We start from the raw sequence: 19126 nt of genomic DNA, 5'->3' as shown, positions 1-19126 counted from the left end.
TCTTCTGTTACGTAGTGAGTCTTTTTTTGAGGGGAGCTATTCTTAAGAGCTGGTGAAAACACCAGTTTTCAGAAATTTCGTAATGTACTTTGGTATGACTTTCTCTGTTTACCCTTGAGTTTCTTGGAATTGTGCACTTTTATTTTTCACCACATTTGGAAAAATTTCAGCCATTATTTCTTCAAATATTTTTCCTGTACCCCCAGCTCCTTTCCTGGGACTCTTATTCCACATGTTAGATGGCTTGCTCTTGTCCAGATCACTAAGACTTTGTTCATTTTTTCAGTCCTTTTTTCTTTTCTGTGCTTCATTTTGCATAGTTTCTCTTAATGGGCCTTCAAGATCACTCTGTCTGTCTGTCTATCTATGTAACTTGAAATTTCTGATTTGTTAATCCCATCCAATGAGTCTGTAATTTCAAATACTATGTTCTCCATAATCAGAAATTTTACTTTTAAAATACCTTTTATTATTTATTTATTTAAATAAAGGATTCATTAGGTCAAATTTGCCAATCATGTTTTTATAATCTTCAGTAACTTTTCTGATTTTTTTGTCTGCTTATTCTAAGTTTCTGAGAGAGATGTGTTAAAATCTCCCACCACAACTCTGAATATATTTCTCATTGTAGTTGTGTTGGTTTTGCTTTATATATTTTGAAAATGTTATTAAGTGCATAACAATTTATAATTGTTATCTCTGCTTGGTGAATTGAACTGTTTGTCATTATGAAAAGATTCTCTTTAGCAACACTCCTTATCTTAAATTCAACTTTGATATGTTGGACTGCAAGAACTTTCTTTTGGTTAATGTTTTCATGGTATTATTTTGTTCAATCCTTCTGTATTTTTATGCTCTTATAAAGAGTGCATAGGTTTTTATTTTTAATCCAGTCTGAAATTTTTTTTTCTTCTTTTAATTGGAGCATTTGGACTGTTTACCTTTTGTAAAATTAGTGCTATGTTTAGATTTGAATTTACCATCTTAATATTTGCTATTTGTCTCTCTTATATATATTCTTTAAAAAATTTCTTTTGTTGCTCTATTTTGGGTTCATTGATTATTTTTAAAATACCACCCTGACCTCTTCATTAGCTGTAAAGTTAACTACTTTTATTCTTCTCTAGTAGTTATCCTAGATATTATGCTGTGCATCCTTAACTTATCAATGTATAATATTAATTGGTACTTGCAGCCTTCCTCATAACCGGAGTAGTTTGTTGGGCTAGCTTAAGAATTTTCTGCAGGGGAATTTAAATTAAAGGATGCCATTACCTTTCATAATTTGACCAAAATGTCTGTCATACATTTTTTTTTTAATGTCATTTGGTTCTTCATGTATCTGTATACATATATATTTCCTATTTTAAAAAACAATTCTCATTAGACTTACATATATACATGTTGAGTAATCAATAAAAATCTGCCTTCAGTTTATTTTCTTCTGAACCCTTTCATGGAACTCTTGCTTCTCTTTTCTGGAGCCATGTTTATTGGCATTTTTTTTGTTTGTAGGCTTTAAAAATATTTTATTGATGTTTTCACTGGTTTGCACTTATTTACCTTATTTACCTTATGTCATCACTCTGCTAGAAACCCCAGTAGACTCATCAGACTTCAGAGATGGGGTTTGCCCCCTATACTTCTGTTTGTTCTTCCTTACACATTCACATCTGTTCAGTCCCTACCACTGATACCTCCTTGCTCCCCCTCCATAAAGTGCTATCAGACACCCAAGTTTGGAGAACTGGTAGGTGGTTAGAGCCACAATCTAGCTTTGCAGCTTGACTTAGAATTATTCTCAGGGAATTGGAGGAAGGAAGCAGAGCTGAGTATATAGGTCTTCTGATGAAGAAAATAAGCAGATGCAGATCCCTATAACAAAAGAGGCTTAGATGGCTGAGAAGATGAATCCTTAGGGATATATATGAGGCAGGTGGGCATAGCCATATAGCCAAACAATGCAACTTACTGGAATGTGTTGAGTCTAGGTCACGTAAAGCTTAAGTATCATAAGAGATGCCAGTATCCTAGATTCAGACATTATTAACAAAGTTTTCTTGTGGGCTTTGAATTCATTTTCTATAAAAACTAAAAAGGCTAACCTAATTAGTGTAAAGAGCCACTTACCAATAATTTAGCAAATATGTAGTTTAATAGCCATCAACAAAATATTTTCTGTGTAGCCACAAGATCTGCTTTGCTGGTAAAGTGAACTTCTCTTGAACAATAGAACTATCAATCATCCCCAAGCAGCCACAGAATGAGAACAATTTCATATAATTTCTTAAAAGTATTTGTTCCTGTTAGGTTTATTTTATTATTTTTTTCTTTTTTAGGGTCTAAAAGCTCTAAACCATCTTTAGAGTGCAACTTCTGCTTATTAGGAAGATTCTAGGCTTATTGTATGCATCTTATACTTAGATTCCCATATGAGATCTCAGAAACGCAAACATCTTCATACTGAGGGTTGAGCAGCTAACTTTTGTTTCTATAAATGCTGCCTGCATTAGCAGCAGTCATTGCTGAAAAAAATCATTATCAGACAACTTATGGGCTATTCGGGTGAGGGAGACATTTAAGCCATGAGGCAGCAAGATCTTTAAGATCCCACAGTCTCTCTTGCTTGGCCCTTACTTTTCCTTGGCACATAATAGCATGCAAAGAAGAAGGCCTGGATTTTAATCTTTACTCTGCAACCCAAGATGAATGGGTGGGCAAGATACTTATTATGCCTCTGAACATCATTTTTACCATTTCAAACTTGAGGCTAACACCCAGCTCAGAAAATTATTGTAGGGATTCAGATGTATACTTTAGTATCTAGCACCCAGTATTAAAATGAGGTCCTTTCCCCACGTGGTGTGAGCTTTGGGTTCTTAGTAACAGCTGGGAAGAAGACACAGAGAAATACCCCTTAGGGACAGGCTTAAAGGTGATGCAATCTCTAGCCTTTCTGTAATGTTTTTTTCACATCTGGACCCTGAACCCAGGAGAAATGCATTACTTGGAAAATAGATCTAAAGTGTTCTAGAGAATTTCTATCCTTAAGGACACAGAAAAGGGACTAGTATCTTAGTCTTAATGCCAGTCTTAGATGCTATGAAACAGAGAGGACCCAATCACCTCCCATCTACTCTGACTACCTCCCCACCCTTCATAGCTCCCTGTTTACCAGCTAACAGAATACTGAGAATTCATTCATCTTAAAAAGTGTGATAACCTTACATAAAATATGACAAAATATTGTGCAATTGCTTTATGTGAAACCAACAACAGGAACTGTACAGCTGGCCAGCTTAGCTTCAGAGCTGCAGCACTTCACCAGGGTCATCTTTGCTTATTTCCACCGAGGTCCCTCTTGGGGGACACTTATATCCCTTCCATATCGTTCAGTTGCAGATCTTCATCCAAAGCCCAGCTCTCCTGGCCCCTCAGTCATGCCTTGCTTTCCTGAACAGGGCACCTCTCTTTCCACTTCAGTTTTGGAGGCTACTCAGAGCTGGTGACGCTGTGAGGCCCTTGAGGGAGCCGTGGCTGAGCCTGGAACATGGGAAACATGAATTTCCCATGTTTATTCTTGAGCTAACTCAAGAAGAAGGGGAAAACATTGACTTCTTGGTACAACACCAAAGAGCTTGACATAAGGTATGTAAGATAATCGACCTATGGGCAAAATCTCAACAACAACAAAAATTGTTAAAAGTTTCCACGGATAAATGTTTTGTTTTCTAAACAAGCTGGCAAATTTGGATACAGTATTATGGATTGAGGGGATTAAAGTAAGAAATAAAGGAACGTATCAAATAGTGAGGTTCGTTGGGGATCTGAATTGAGGTTGTTTTTATTTTAACATTTTCATATACATTCTTCAAAAGGAAGTGCACAGTGAAATTGTGAAATTTGCAGATGGTGCTAAATTCTGAGCCAATGTAAAAGTACAGGAAAATACAACCAGATTTTATGAGAGGGCAGAAAAGCATTATGGTGGAAAACATGTTTGTGATCATGAACTCCAACTTGTCATTCATAACCTTGAAAGGGACTTTGGAGTCCTCATGGACATAGGTGGAAAGATATCGTAAATACGGCAGAAAATATGTGATGTTTTTGTGCCAAAACAATGAGTATGATTATGATTGCCCACCTCAAGAAGAAAACTGTGATAGAGCTGGAAATGGCTCACAAAAGCCCAGGGCTTCTGAATGTGGTCAGAATAAAAAGGTTTGGGATCTTTAGGTTACAAAAATGATGCCAGCCAAGAGGCTGCAAATGAAGCCTCTAGAGTTATGGAGAGAAGGGAGTCATATGAGCAAGAGTACACAGGTTGGTGCACCACATCCTGGAATCCAAGAACTGGGGCCACTCCTTGAAGAGAAAAGGAGGTCATTTTAGATTCAAATTATTGTCACACAGCAGGGGAGTAAATGTGACATTTGTGATTCTGAGAGGTACTTCAGGACGTCCAAGTTACCACTATCGCTTGATGGGGGTATTGATGCTATTTACTAATTCGTCTACTCACATCTATTCTAGCGCCCCTCCAATACATTCTCTTCATTCTTCACTGATCTTTTCAAATGTATTGTCCCTTACTTTTAGAATAAGGCAATGCTTACTTTAACCTATAAGATTCTGTGTTGTCTTGTAGGGTCTGACTTCTACCAACCCTTCATCTTCATTTTGCCCATGTAGTCTCTTTTATTATCATGCTCCCTCTTGCTATATGGTCTTTTTACATGCTGTTGCATCTGCCTGTAATTTTCCTCTGCCAAGTTATCTTCTACTTACCCTTCAGTTTCAGTGTAAGCCTCACTTCCTCAGAGACACCTTCCCTGACCTCCTTTACACAGTATTGTCCTCAGAAGATCCTGTGTTCCATGAGGGCAAAAGACTGTGTCATTTTTGCTAACCACTATATTCCAGCACTTAGCATACTACCTGGCAGAGGAGGCACTTAATAAATATTTGCCGAATGAATGAAAAATATGAATAGGTAAAAGAAGTTGCAAACAGGTAGGCAGAATTTGGCCTGCAGACATGCTTTGTTTATACCCACACAACATTTAAGCTTCCTTGACTTTGGATGCTGTTGCATGGGCACATATTCTTCCCTTTCCCCAGATTCTGATGTGCTTGGCCTTTACTCATGCCACTGCCATGTTGGGTCCCCTGGTTCTGCTAAATGAGGGGCTAATAGATGTAGCTATGGGGAAGTAAAGGATCTTTTAACTTTGTTAACATGGAGGACAGTCATCTCCGTATCCCAAAGCTGTTCCTTTTCATAGACACTTAGAAATTCAGGGCAGAAATCATTTTTTGTGTAATGTTTCCAGTTAGAAGTCACAGAAATCTAGGGGCCTGATAAATAGTAGGCTGCCAGTGGCTTTGCAAAGTTTAACTTTTCAGGCATGGAGAGAGATGAGCCATTGGCATGGGAGGGTATCTTTTAAAAGGCTCTTAAGACATTGTATTGGAACTGACCCCAGACACTAATGAAAGAGTAATCCTCCCTAAATCACCCCAAAGCTAGTAATCCCCAGAGGTGCATGCTGGTGATTAAAAAAGAAAGGTAGGAACAGCTGTCTTTTTGTTCAGTTTAATTATGGCCAGGTACCTGGGTGGGTGTTAATTTCCTGGTGGCACTGGAGTGGGTGGAGAAAGGTGTTAGGTTTCTGCAGACTGCAGGTACTGAATGTGCAGACAAGGATTCTGCCCAGCGTGTGCCTAGGGATCTGGGCACAGTTCAGGAGAGCTCGAACTTGCGAGCTCAGGTTGCGTGGCTTTCAATTTCTGTCCTTTAAGTCTGAGACATGGGCCGCTGTATGCCAGAGGACATAGTAGTGCTATCAGGTGTCAGGTAGACTGCACATCTTAATTAATATCTCACCCCCACCCCCAACCCCAACCAGCAGCTGCTGGGCCTGTAAGATAGAACATAAGCTGTGAGGCAGAAGAGGAACATTTAACCCTTCAAATCCCCTCGGTGGCATTCAAAGCCAGAGATCACAGAACTGGGCATGTGCTTTCTTCCAGTTCCCAGTACTGAATATTCAAGTTAATGTGCAAGAGTGTGTTTGCAAACATACCATGTGATATGCACACCCGTCATGGAAGTGCATGCCCTGCTCATGGTGAAAGTGGAATGTCATTCCTCCCAACTCCTGTGTTCTTTCTCCTGGAGAGTGGCCCTGCCATCTGCCTAGTCCCCCAGCCTACACCTGAGCTTCATCCTAGATACCTTCTCCCTTAACAGACATAACCAATGGCATCCAGGTCCTATGGATTCTCCCTCCTAAATAGCTTTTACATTGGCTCTTTCCTTTCCTTCCCCATTGCACCTGCCTTGAGAGTTCCTCCCTTCTCTCTTGAGGATTTCCACAGCAGTCTTCCTCCTGCAGTCCCACAGCTTTCCCACCCAGCTTCCACAATGCCGCCAATGTGATCTTCCTAAAATGCAAGCCTGATAGGTCATCTAATGCACTCAAAATCATTCAGTGGTTCCTAAGCACCTATAGCAGTGTTTGCTCAACTTTGGTCGTCTTCTTACCATCTTTTGTAATTTTCAAGTTCTACCTATGTTATTGCTTTATTAACATTTTAATTTAAATTAAATTATCTCTCTCTTTTTATTTTTGCATTTCCTTGTCCTAAGCAATGCCATCCTTAAAGACATGGGTTTCACATGCTAATTACATTTCCCTTCTATAAATAATATAGCAACAAATGTTAGTCCATGTACCACCTAAAATTATTTCCTTATGGGAAATGCTGATCTATAGCATGCTTTTTTGTAGGGTATCCAAAGCCCTTAGTCATTTCATCTTTAGCTTAATCTTCCATGGGCTGAACTCCTTGTTGTTATTTGAATACTTTGATGCTTTTTTGCCTCCTGTTCTTTTCATGGCATATTCTCTTTTTCTGGAATACCAGTTCCTCCTTTGCCTGAGGCAAACTTCTTCAAAACTCAGCTTCCAGTGTCACCTGTTCTGTGTGTCCCTGGCTTCTGCAGGGAATGCCAGGCTCTCCCTTTTCTGTGCCTCTTTAGGCGACTTTCCCTCCAAACTTCCACTGCAGGTAACTGTCATTTCCTCCCACCTGAGGTCAAGTGTGGTCCCGCGTGCAGGACCTGGTATAAAGTGAGCACTCAGTCCTGTTGGCTGAATGAATGAGTGAATGAGGCCAGAGAGGTTACTTTCACCCTTGTCATGAGTCCCATTTTTAAAATCAGAAGACGTTTGAGAGATTTCAATTAAGTATTCTCAAAGAGTTCTTTCCAGCCCTTTCTAGCACATGAAGAAAAAGAAGCACAGAAAAAGTTAACTGCCTGAGGACTCAGGGTTATTTGCACGAGAGCCTAGAACCCGTTTAATTCTTTTACTCCTTCCCATGTACCTCAGCGTTTCAGATTCCTCTTGACAAAGTGTGTTACCATGGGGAAGCTGGGCACACAGCAGCCCCAAACCAAGGAGCCAAGTCTCAAGTCATGTGGTGGGAGTTCTCTCCCTGGACCTTAGACTCCATGACCCTGACAGTCAATAGCTGGAGCTCTTGGAATAAGCAACTGAGAAAGGTACCAGCTATTTGCCTGAGAACTTAGGTTTTTATAAGAATGAAGTTCAGCTTTTTCGTGTGAGACTCACACCTCAGCAGTGAGAGAAGCCTTGCTAGCCCACCCCAGGCCTGGCTATTTGATTCACTCCTGTCGATAATTTGTGGGGCTTTCCCAAGTGCAGACTTTCCCTTTTCCTGGCATACTTCAGCCAGGCCTTCTTTTAAGTGAGCCTATAGTGAAAATCCAGATGTGTAGCCAAAATCTTAGGGGGCAATTATTTTACAAAAGGGGTCTTTGCTTTACTATAGAATTCACAATAGAGTTACTTACAAAGCAGTTTTTTCCTTGTTACACTTAAAATAATATGTAAAGAGGAATTTGGAAATTAGTATTACTCCCAGGTACACTTGATGTGTAGCGTATCTGTTTCTTAATGAGTATTTGCCGGAGAGCAGCTATGTACCGTTCACGCCTATTGAGAAAGAGTGAAAAGCTGGGGGAACAATTGAGCTGGGGGATTGTGGATATGGCATAATGTGTGACCGAGCAGAGTGGAGTTGTTGCATTACCTCTGAAGAGTTAGCAGAGGGGCCAGACTTTTTAAGTTGCTCAGGGAGTTTCATGGCATTTCAGTTTCCCCATCTTTACCCTAATATTAAATAACTGGGGCACGGCTTCTTCCTAGACTCAGAATCTTCAGTATTTTTTTAAAGGTTGTATTGACTTTGTTTGTTAGTTTGTTTGAGAGGGTGTGCCCTGTCTTTGTTTTATTTGACTTGACGTTGTTGAAAGAGCAGCATTCCCAGAATCTGGGAAGAAGCATGTAACATTTGATTAAAACATCGTTTTGTTTCTTATTCGTTATTTTAGTTTCTATTTTTAGATTTCTGAATGCAAATTTATCTTTCAATATTTTCCATCAAAGTTCCTTTGGACTACCTCAAAGAATCATGGGGTCTTGTTAATAGCAGCTTTGAAAAAATGATTTAACAAATTCTTTAAGAATGTTATTTTCTCTTAAAAATGTCTCTATAAATATTGTGATGCCTCTAAAAGCATGTAATTGAATAAAAACAATTAAGTTTTTAAAATAAATACCAATTTTTCCTTATTGCATCTTTGATATATTAAACAATTGATCAAGCAATAATTATAGAGGGCCTACAATGTGCCAGATACTAGGTTTTATGGTTAAAAGGAACACGGCTTATGATATTGGAGGCAGAACAATTTAGTGCTTTAACCCTACATTGAAGATATGTGGCCCATCTTCAAATATTGGAGATCTGATTTTGAATCATGTATTGCCTAACGTTTAACTCTGAATTAAAAGGTTGAACTATTTGAATTTACTGTTTTAAAGATAAAAAAGGTTGAATATCAGTAATGTCATTTGGTTCAATCTAATAAATCTAAGTAATGCAGAACTCAGAGGCAGACAGTGCCTGGGGAATGGAATCGCTGTCTTGACAGCCAGACCCAGAATGAGAGAGTGTAGATGGCTATTATTATGGAAAGTCTCTCTCTTGAGGTTTGCCACCCAGGCTTGGAGTGTCCGGAAGTTTATTGCATGTGCTATTCTCTGGGAGCCTTTCTTTCCTGGGCCCACTGGCTGAAGACCTGTATGTGTTAACCAGTTACCAGGAACACAATGGTTTGGATAAGACTGGTAAGAAAAACAATTATTTCCTTAATTCCCCCTTAATGTTGCTTCCAAAACACATCACACGTCTATGTATTGGGATTGCCTGGGCAACACATGCCTTTTTCTCCCTTCTAGATGGTAAGATTCTTTGAGAGCAGGGGTACTCATTTTATTGTTACTTAAGGACTGTTTTGGGAGACATTGATACTTTGTCACACAGCCTTTTCCTTATGAAGATTCATAGGAGAAATTTCTCTTGGTTTAAGCATTAGGAGAAGCGAAACTTCCCCTGAGCGAATGGTTAGTTTTTATTTTAGGAACATAGTGAAATGTATGACATTATATTTCCCGTCTGCACTGGCTGCTAGAAAGCTCAGAGCCACAATTGTGACAGGTCTGAGCAGTGACTTCTTGAAATCTCCACTTACATGTTTCATGGCCTTTGTGTTAGTTTCCTATTGTTGCTGGAACAAATGACTTCACACTTAGTGGCTTAAAAGAACACACATTTATTTTCTTACAGTTCTGGAGGTCAGAGGCCAGAGGTCAGCTTCACTATGCTAAAATCAAGGTAATGGCAGGGTGCGTTCCTTCTGGAGGCTCTAGGAGAACCTGTCTCCTTGCCTTTTCTAGCTTCTAGGGGCTGCCTGTATTCTTTGGCTCATGGCCGCTCCCTCCCTCTTCAAAACCAGGATTGTGATATCTTCTCTCCTCTCTGATCTCTGCCTCCACCCTTACCCCTTCTCTCTCTGACTGATCCTGCTGCCTCCCTCTTATAAAGCCCCCTGTGATTACACTGGGTAACCCAGAATCAGCTCACCATCTCAAAATCCACAATTTAATCACATCTGCAAAGTCCCTTTTACCACGTAAAGTAATGAACACAAATTTTTGTACAGATTTTTTTCCACCACTCTACCCTTTTTCATAGTCTTTATAGTGCTCGTCACTGTTGATAATTACTTAGATGTTGTTTACTTTTGACAATCATCTTCTCTATCAGATTGTTACTTCTTTGAGGGCAGGGACCATTTCTGTTTTCTTCATCACTACATGTGATGCCTCATAAGTATTTGGCACTTAGTAAGCTCTGAATAAATGTGTTGGAGTGCCTTTTATGTTTCATCCTTACCCTGACTTCATCTAATCTTCCTGCTTTTATTTTCCCTTTGTCCAGATTTTCTAACTTTCTGTTGTAATGAGGGAAAATCACAGCCCCCAGGACCTGCTCAGGGTGTGTGTGTGGGGCGGTTTGGGTGGGTGGGTGGGAGGTTTGTTTAGAGCTACCTCTGCCCCTGCTTCTCCCAACCCCATTAGTACTGAAAAGAAAAGTTTTCTACTAGTTGTATTTCCCAGGTAATGTGGGGATTCACCCTGGAATGCCAGAACAGGCCTTGGGCTGGCTAAAAGGAAAGCCAGAATGCTTTTCTGGACCGAGGATTGCAATTACTCCACATAATCATGTAAAAAGCTTGTCTTCACTCACTGGCAGCAGAGGGCATCTTTAGAGAGATTGATATAATGCTAACTGATATTTTCCCCCTTCTTGAGAGAAGAAAAATTGGGGGCTTTGGGTCCTAGGAAGGAAAGACAATTTTCAGAGTCAAAGGAGGTGAGCAGAGCCTTGAGATAGTAGTTGTGAATGTGTTGGGAAGCCTCGGGAGAGAGATGACCAGCAGGGAACACCCTGGGAGAAAGAGGTCCTCAGCTCTTTTCTTCTTCCTTGATCTCTGACCCTTGAATAACTGGCACACAGAGCCTCTTCCATCATTCTCCAATATGGTTGTCATGTTCCTTGGCACTGTGCCTTTGACCTTCCACATGTGCATCCTTCTCTCCAGGGCCTCATCATCTATTAAGGAGCTAGAAAATAGCTGAGGGTTTAGGTTCTCGGCTGTATCAGGAAACCCTGGTGTGGGTGTCAAATTTGTCGATTCTCCTCAGGACCTCCTTCCCTATAGATGCCACATGCCATGATTTATACACAAACATGATTTGCCCGATTGTTGCAGTCTGAGCCTGGAACAATTTTAATTAACGGGAAAATGGTCCTCAATACACCGATTAGACCTCTTCAGGTACAACAAGATAAAAGCCTGATAATTTGGATGGAGTACTCTTCTTAAATGGCTACTCTATGTGCAGCAGCCAATGGGAAAACCAGGCTCCCTCCCTTCTGATCCAATGAGTAATTAAGAGAGGGCTTTTTCTTCCCCACCTCTCCCCTCCCTCCACCCCCCTCCCCAGCTAAAGCTTAACAGGTTGGTGGTATAATGTGGAGACTTCAAGGGGTGTTATAACAGGAGCTTGCGCAAGAGCCAGGGGCATCTTCTCTCCCGCTCCCCAGGTGCTGTCCAGCTCGGTTTGAAAAGCAGGCGAGTGAGGGCAGGAAGGAGGTGGCAGCAGGCAAGGCGGTTAGCGCCCTCAGTGAAGTTTGCGAGGGACCACCAGCCATGAGTGAGCTGGGCTCTCAGAAGACCACTGATGGCACTGTTTCTCGCCTGCTCCACGTGGTGGAAAGTGAGCTCCAGGCAGGGAGGGAAAAAGGAGACCCCACGGAGAAGCAACTGCAGATCATCCTGGAGGATGCACCCCTCTGGCAGAGGTTCAAGGAAGTCACTAACGAAATGATCGTGACCAAGAATGGCAGGTGAGTTTACCCGCAGAGCTTGGCAAGGGAGGTGAGACCCCTTGAATATGGAAGAAGCTGCTACCTTTGGCTCAGAGGCAGTGTGGTCTGATTAAACACACTCACGAGGAGGACCGTCTCACATGGCTTTCCCCCAGCCAACTTAATTACTTTCTCTGAGATCACCAGAGAAGTGGAGGATGAATCTCCCTGTCTGACATGCATTTTAAATAGAGAAATTCTGGGAAATTACTATAAAGGGGGCATGCCCCATGGCCTCGGAAAACATGCTCAAGTGTCAGAAAATAATATTGATTTTTGACTGACTGCATGCCCTGCAGCAGACTGATCCCCTGATCCCTATTCTGATAAGGCGAAAGCCAACTTTATTTGGAAGCTGGATGGTTTTCTCTTAAGTTATAGCACACTTGTCAGAAATTTCTGACTAGCTGAAGATTGGGAGCAAAAGGACAACTTGAATCTCACTGAATATCACGCTTCCCCACGTGTGTTTGTGGTGAGTGTTCATTTGAGATTGTGTGTCTGTGGTGATGTGAGAGTTGTCATAGTAGTAGTGAATGAAACCATAACATACTGCCTTAGAGAAGAGACGAAGCCTTCCTTTCTCTCGTTGCGGCAAATTAATTAGGGATTAGCCGAAACTGATCTCTGCTGGCATTTCTGGATTCTATTAAATCTAGTCCTCTCAGGGACTGTTGATGTAATATTAGATGCTTCCACTTAGTAGAAGGAGATGCAAGTATTTTGAAAGAAAATCTCACTGCTCCCGGCTTGGTCAAACTGGCTCTCGACATTTCAGTTGATGCTCCCTTATCTTTTGGTAGACACAGTCACAAAAATACAAAATGTTGAAAGGCACTTTCACTAGGGTTAGTTTCAGCAGGATTGTACCTGTAACCCTTGAGAGAAATTCTGCTCTCTCATATGGAAAAGTTGAGGCCACCTGAACGTCCATCAGGCTTTTGGTCTTGTGCAGAATGCTTCCCCTTCTGATGTTCTGCTTTTCCAATTTTTTTTTTCCACAAGATGTAGAGTGTGGAAAACGAACCATTCCTTGCCCTTCTGGGAAATTTATGAACCTGAGTGCTGCTGCATGATAGTAAAGTGCTTTGTAAGTGAGCGGCACACCAGGAATAAGGATGTTTAATAAATCATTACTAGTAGCTGGAATATGAACCTTGCGCAGTATTCATATTTTCTCTCTGTGTCCTGTACTTATTTCATATAGAGAATTTAATATTTTTAATATTTGTAATTTTAATTATACCTGTTCCTACTCTTGCTCTATATTTGCACCTGACTTTCAGCCTTTTTGGTAGAAAGCAATACAAAACATGCTTTCAATTTAAAAGTCACTCCAAATTCCTAATTGGGTTTAGTCTCTTTCCCTTTAAGGATGAGTGATTATAAAATTGTAAAAATTTTATGATATCTACTAATAAGTATAAATTCCTATTCATTATTCCTTGTACTTATAGGATAGTAGTTATAATACATAGCCTCATCTATTTGGCTGTCAAAGTGACCATATATTAAAGTAAAAATAATTACAACCACCAAGTAAAAATATAGCTCATCTATTTCAGCAAGGAATAAATAATACAAGTTTCTGAAACCACTGGAAAATCTAATTTAATAATATAGTAGATTGCAATGTACTTTTATTATTTAAAAAGCACCTTCTCTTGCATTTTTCACCTATATAATTTTTTCATATATTTAAAATTTTAAATGTTCATATTTAAAAATCATTAATACTAAATATATGAGAAATTATTCTTGGTAGAGAAAGTCTGATTATGTTCACCTTGGTCATTCTAATTTAGCTGAGGAGGTTCCTCTGCCATTTCCCCTCCTTTCATGAGCTGAATCTTTTTCTTAAATTCTCTTAACATCCCTGAACCCTTTAGGGTCAAGATTTTTCCAGGATATAAAAAGTTCCCTTTATATTTTAGATAAAGAAGGGAATACACATCAGTAAGAAAGTCATGTGGTTGATAGTGAAATGTGCTTGGTCTGGCATTACTCTCAATCTTTTAGTTTCTCAGATTGAATTGTTATCCACATGTTACCATTCTTGATGTAGACACATCTTTCTCGTTTTGTCTTTTTCTTTACTCCCTTCTTTATTCTCTCTTCTCCTAATCCATAATTCCTGTATGTCTCCTATTCTCATCTGTCTATGGAGTTTGCCGTATTCTCCTTCAAATACCTGTCCCAGCCTCCTCTCCGGTTCCTGAGCCTGACCGAGGTAGATTTGTGGTCTTTTCCTCCAGGGCCCTTGTCAAGCACATTACTTTCTTGGCCTTGTAGACGTTGACTTTTTTTTTCATTTTTTTGACTTTTTAAATAGCTGGAGTAATTAGATAGCCCCTGTGCACTTGAGATCTCTTTGTTTTACATAGTAGCAAGTTTTATAATAGCATATGATGGGCTGATGAAAGAACTGAAAGACTCAATTTCAGATAGAGACCTGCTTTATATATAAATATGAGGCTTGCCTCTGGCATTGATCAGAAGTTGTGAAGAGAAGGAATTTTCCCTGAAAAACAGAATTATTCCCCAGAAACTGGGATCCTTATGGCTTTCTTCCCCTTCCCTTTCTGCTTCCCTGCCTCCCCTCTCTCCCTCCCTCTGTTTTACTACTTCTTCCTTTTCCTTTGCTCCTTCTTTTTTTCCTTTCACTATTTTTTCTTCATTTTAAACTTCTAGGTATTCATATTTACCAGTCTTTCAGATATAGCACCACCTCTGCCACCTTCCTGGGGCTCATTTGAGCCATCTCTAGGAGTGAATATTTCTTTTCCTCTCTAGTTTTTAAACTAGGAATTTGTATTTTAGGTTGCAGAAAAGTTGTACTTCAGGTTTCAGAGGTAAGCAATTAAATCTCTTTTACCTAATGTTTACCTGCAACCTCTTTTCCTTAGAGAAAATGCTGTATTTCATGTGTATGTCCATGCTGTTAAATAATTTTGACTTAATTCTGATTGAATTTGCCTTGAGAAGGCTTTGAGAAATTGGAAGCATTTTCTGATGTAACTGGTTCTTTGCTTTGTTATCACAAAATGAGTTGGAAATCACTAACTTTCAATATTCAATGATTAAGGGGTGTGGGTGCAGTGCCTGTGAGCTGATGTTTGCAGTTTCCAGTGAGAGCAGGGCAAGAAGGGAGAAAAAACTAAGGTTGCACATCAGGTAAATACATTTCCACACCATGCCTCTATAGTTCACAGAATTTTGTTTTGAATCTTATTGTGGTAACATATTATTTAACATCACATTTGCCATTTTAGCCATTTTTGAGTGTACCACTCAGTGATGTTAATTACATTCACAATGTTGTGCTACCATTGCCACTATCCATTACCAAAACTCTTTTATTGCTCCAGACAGAACCACTGTATCCCTAAGCAACAAGTCCCCATTGCTTCCTCTCCCCTGGCTCCTGGGAATCTCTAATCTAATTTCTGACTCATTGAATTTGATTTTTCTAGATATTTAAAATGAGTGAAATCATACAATATTAGTCCTTTTGTGCCTGGCTTATTTCACTCAGCATATTGTTTTCAAGGTCATTCATGTTGTAGCAGTATCAGAACTTCATTCCTTTCCATTGCTAATAATGTTCCCTCGCATGGATATACCACACTTTGTTTATCCATTCATCTGTTGATGGCCATTTGGGTTGTTTCCACTTTTTGACTTTTATAAATAAGCTGCTGTGAACATTTGTGTACAAGTTTTTGTGTGGATGTATGTTTTCATTTCTCTTGGTATATGTCTAGTTTTGGAATTTCTGCATCATATGGTAACTTCATATTTAACTGACTGAGGAACTGCTAGACTGTTTTCTGAAGTGGTTGCACCATTTTGCATTTTCACTGGCAATTATGAGGGTCCAATGTCTCCATATCCTTGCCAACACTTGTTATTATCCATCTTTTTTATTATAACCATCCTAGTGAGTGTGAAATGGTATCTCACTGATACTTGATTTGTATATCCCTGATGGCTAATGATATTGAGTTTCTTTTCACGTGATCATGGCTTCCTAGATGCAGCATGAAAGAGGAAAAGCATTACACGTATTTTCTTATTCTGGAATTAAAAGTCATTCTTTGCAAGACCTAGCATTGTATTACAATTGAGAGAGAGAGGAGGGCACTCTAACTTATCTGCACTGGGGATGAACATTTGAATTTTTCCTTCACTTTGCCTTAGTCACATTGGCCATTTTCTTTTGATTCCTCAATAGTCTATGCTTGTTTGAAACCTAGGGTTGTAGTATTTGTTGCTCCTTTTGCCTGTAAGTGTGCCTCCTCTGGTGTTTGCATGACTTGTTTTTCTCATTATATAGGTCTTAGCTTAAATATCACTCTCTTCTCTACCTAAGGTTTATCCAGGTCCATCTAAAGTAGCTTCTCACCCTCTAGTCTCCCTCTGTGACATCACCCCTTTTCAGTTCTTTCATGGCACTCTTGCAATCTAAAATTATCTGGTATATAAAAAAAAGTCACAAAAAACGGTTTACTTGTTTGTCTATTTTCTCTGTTAGAACATAAGCTCCATAAGACACAGGGTCTGCGATTTTTGCCATTGAATCCCTACCTAGAATGACTCCTGGCATAGAGCAGGCACTCAAAAATCATTTGTTGAATGAGTAAATAAATCTCTAATTAGATATTAGGATTTTGAAAAATGAGATGGCTTTTCCTTTCATTGTGGCTCAACCAAATTAATTTTCTAGAAGGCTCAAAAAGGACAGAGAGAGAGAGAGAGAGAGAGAGAGAAAAAAAAAGAAGGAATAATAAAAAGAAAGTTAGTGAGCCAGAGTAAAAAGAGCATGAGCCTGTGCTTCCTGAACCCCAGTTTCTACATCTGTAAAATGGGCATAAAAACATTTACCTCCTTGGGGATGAAGTAAGACTTATGGCATAACATATGTTAAGTCCTACATACAGAGTAAAACTCAGCACACAATAGCTATTATTAGAAGAATCTTGCATCAAATCACCTCTTAAATCATACAAGAGCACTATATGAAACTTCCTAAAATTTCAAACCCTGAAGATACAAGCCATGCTGTCACACTTGAGAGTCACATCATCACTCTGCAGTATGGGGAAGATATGTTTATGGGTTTGCTTCTTTTCTTTTTTAACTTTTACATATGCTATATATTCTTACTGGGAAAACTTTTGGTACTGTTTAACTTTGATGTCTGAAATGGCACTTACTTATACACATTCCACTCCTATATGTGTATGTGTGTTTTAAATAAACTAGTATTGTAGAAAAAGTGCTGGATCAGAAGTCAGGAGACCATCTCTCTGTTTGCCTCATAGAAATAAGCTGGGTTCCTGGCTGTCAAAGTGATAATTTCTGAAGCCCACTTCTGTGATTCTTTGCAATTAGCCTTCCCACTTTCGTGGACCTTCTGTTTTCTACACTTGACAAACACTACTGAAATAATTGAAAAAAATTAAAATATATTGTAAAAGAAAATAGTTTAGTTTGTTACCAAGAGAAAATAATGGAGGAAAATCCTTAGTCATCCTATTAAGGGAGGGAGTGATGAGGTGGGTAATCTAATACTCAGCTAAGACCTGGTTTGGGGATACAATCATCATCCGATCATACATCATACATTGTCATCCGATGCTTTCTTCCCCCTAGATATTTGATTTAACATTATGCTTGTCTTAGACCCCTGTTTAAATGAATTTCATCTCCTTAACATAACAAGACAGAGGGAAGGGAGAGACAGTGATGAGGAAGTCAAGGGAAGGAGGGAGCAGCCAGCATTAGCCGTTTGCCACCGGTAATCCGCAAAGCCTAGGGTCTCTGTAAGATGACAGCCATTCAGCTGGAGAATAAAAATTGAGGTAGTATAAAAATTATTAATTTACCTAGGCTTTCTTTTTATTATTGAGATATAATTCACATCCCATAACAGTCACACTTTTAAAGTGCACAATTCAGTACATTGGCACATTCACACTATGCAACCATCACCACTACCTAATTCCAGAACATTTTCATCACTCCAAAAAGAAACCCCATAACCATTTGTAGTATTCAGATTTATTATCTCCAGAAAGAAAAGCAGAAGGAAGTGTCCCTGCCAGCCAAGCAAGAGGGAGGAACCCAGAACTGATGTCCTTTGTGCGTCCATCTTCCAAAGCCACTGCCTCAAGGTAGGATTCCAGAACAGAGGCAGGCCTGGGCGGGCTGAAGGGCTTGGATAGAATAATAATATAGCCTACACTTAACAGAGCACTTATCAGGTGCCAGGCACTGGAATAAGCACTTTACATGTATTACTTCTTGAATTCTTGCAAAAAACTTATGAGGCTGGATGTTTCCAGTGGAGTCATTCACCTTCCAGTCCACCTGAGAAGATGAGAATGACGGATGTTTTTGTCTCTTGTCACCTGATGGGAGAGGAAGCCTGTGGGCATTGGGGGCCTTAAAGGAAGCTGTTACAGATAAGCATGTGATAGAGGTTGAGGGGAAAGTGTGATTCAGGTGAGGACACTGCTAGGATTTGCTCGTACTCTTGACTCCTTAGTATGAACTAATTTCTTAGATCTTGGCAAAGTAGTCACTTAAGGTTCTGAGAGTAGATGGTGAGTCTTGATGGACTCAAGGAGTGGGGAGAAGTTTACTTTTGGATCTGAGCAGGGCACACCTTACAAGTGATGCTCCTTGAAGCCTTGGAAGCACGTGGAAGGGGAGAAGTCCTAAAAGGGAGTTGGATGGGTAGAGGTGCCAGGGAACACATCCATTCAACAGGTATTTACAGAATGCATGCCACGTACCAGGGACTGCGCTAGGCACTACTTTCTATCTTTTAGATTCTTGCCCTCTCCTTGCCATGAGAACAACTAAAACCTGGATTTGCAGTGACTCTGATATATTAACAGGCCAAATCAAATCAAATTCATTAATCTGCTCCTAATCCAGCAAGGAAGTCCAGCATGCTTGCACCAGCTCCAAGGGAAGAAGACTTTCTAAAGAGCCTGAAAGAGTCATTTCTAGACCTAGGGGCTGGATAAGCTTGTCATCCCCTGGTAGATTTACTCTCCACCCTGAACTTCCTTTAGGTTTCTTTCTCCTGATAAACCCGGCCCACACATAGACTGTAGGATGACAGAAGGAGTCAAATAGCATGTGCTCAGAGAGCAGACACCAGACTGTGCTGTAAAAATGTGAAATTATTAGTTATGCATATGCTGAAGAAACAGGGCAGAGTTCCAGCTCAGAGGTTGGAGTT

At 39.8% G+C, this 19126-nt stretch overlaps 1 protein-coding gene across 1 annotated transcript in view; it reads left to right on the top strand.

Annotated features, from left to right (window-relative positions):
• The first annotated feature begins 11653 nt into the window (after positions 1-11653).
• Positions 11654-19126, top strand: part of TBX19 (T-box transcription factor 19) — a 28954-nt gene continuing 21481 nt past the window's right edge. Inside the window, exon 1 of the mRNA XM_037825409.1 lies at positions 11654-11850. Coding sequence (XP_037681337.1) covers positions 11654-11850 — 197 coding nt within the window. The remainder of the gene's footprint in view (positions 11851-19126) is intronic.

Source organism: Choloepus didactylus, chromosome 2 (genome assembly GCF_015220235.1).
Source record: "Choloepus didactylus isolate mChoDid1 chromosome 2, mChoDid1.pri, whole genome shotgun sequence".
Lineage (NCBI taxonomy): Eukaryota > Metazoa > Chordata > Mammalia > Pilosa > Megalonychidae > Choloepus > Choloepus didactylus.
The sequence above is the reverse complement of the archived record's forward strand: the minus strand, read 5'-3'. Positions and strand labels throughout refer to the sequence as shown.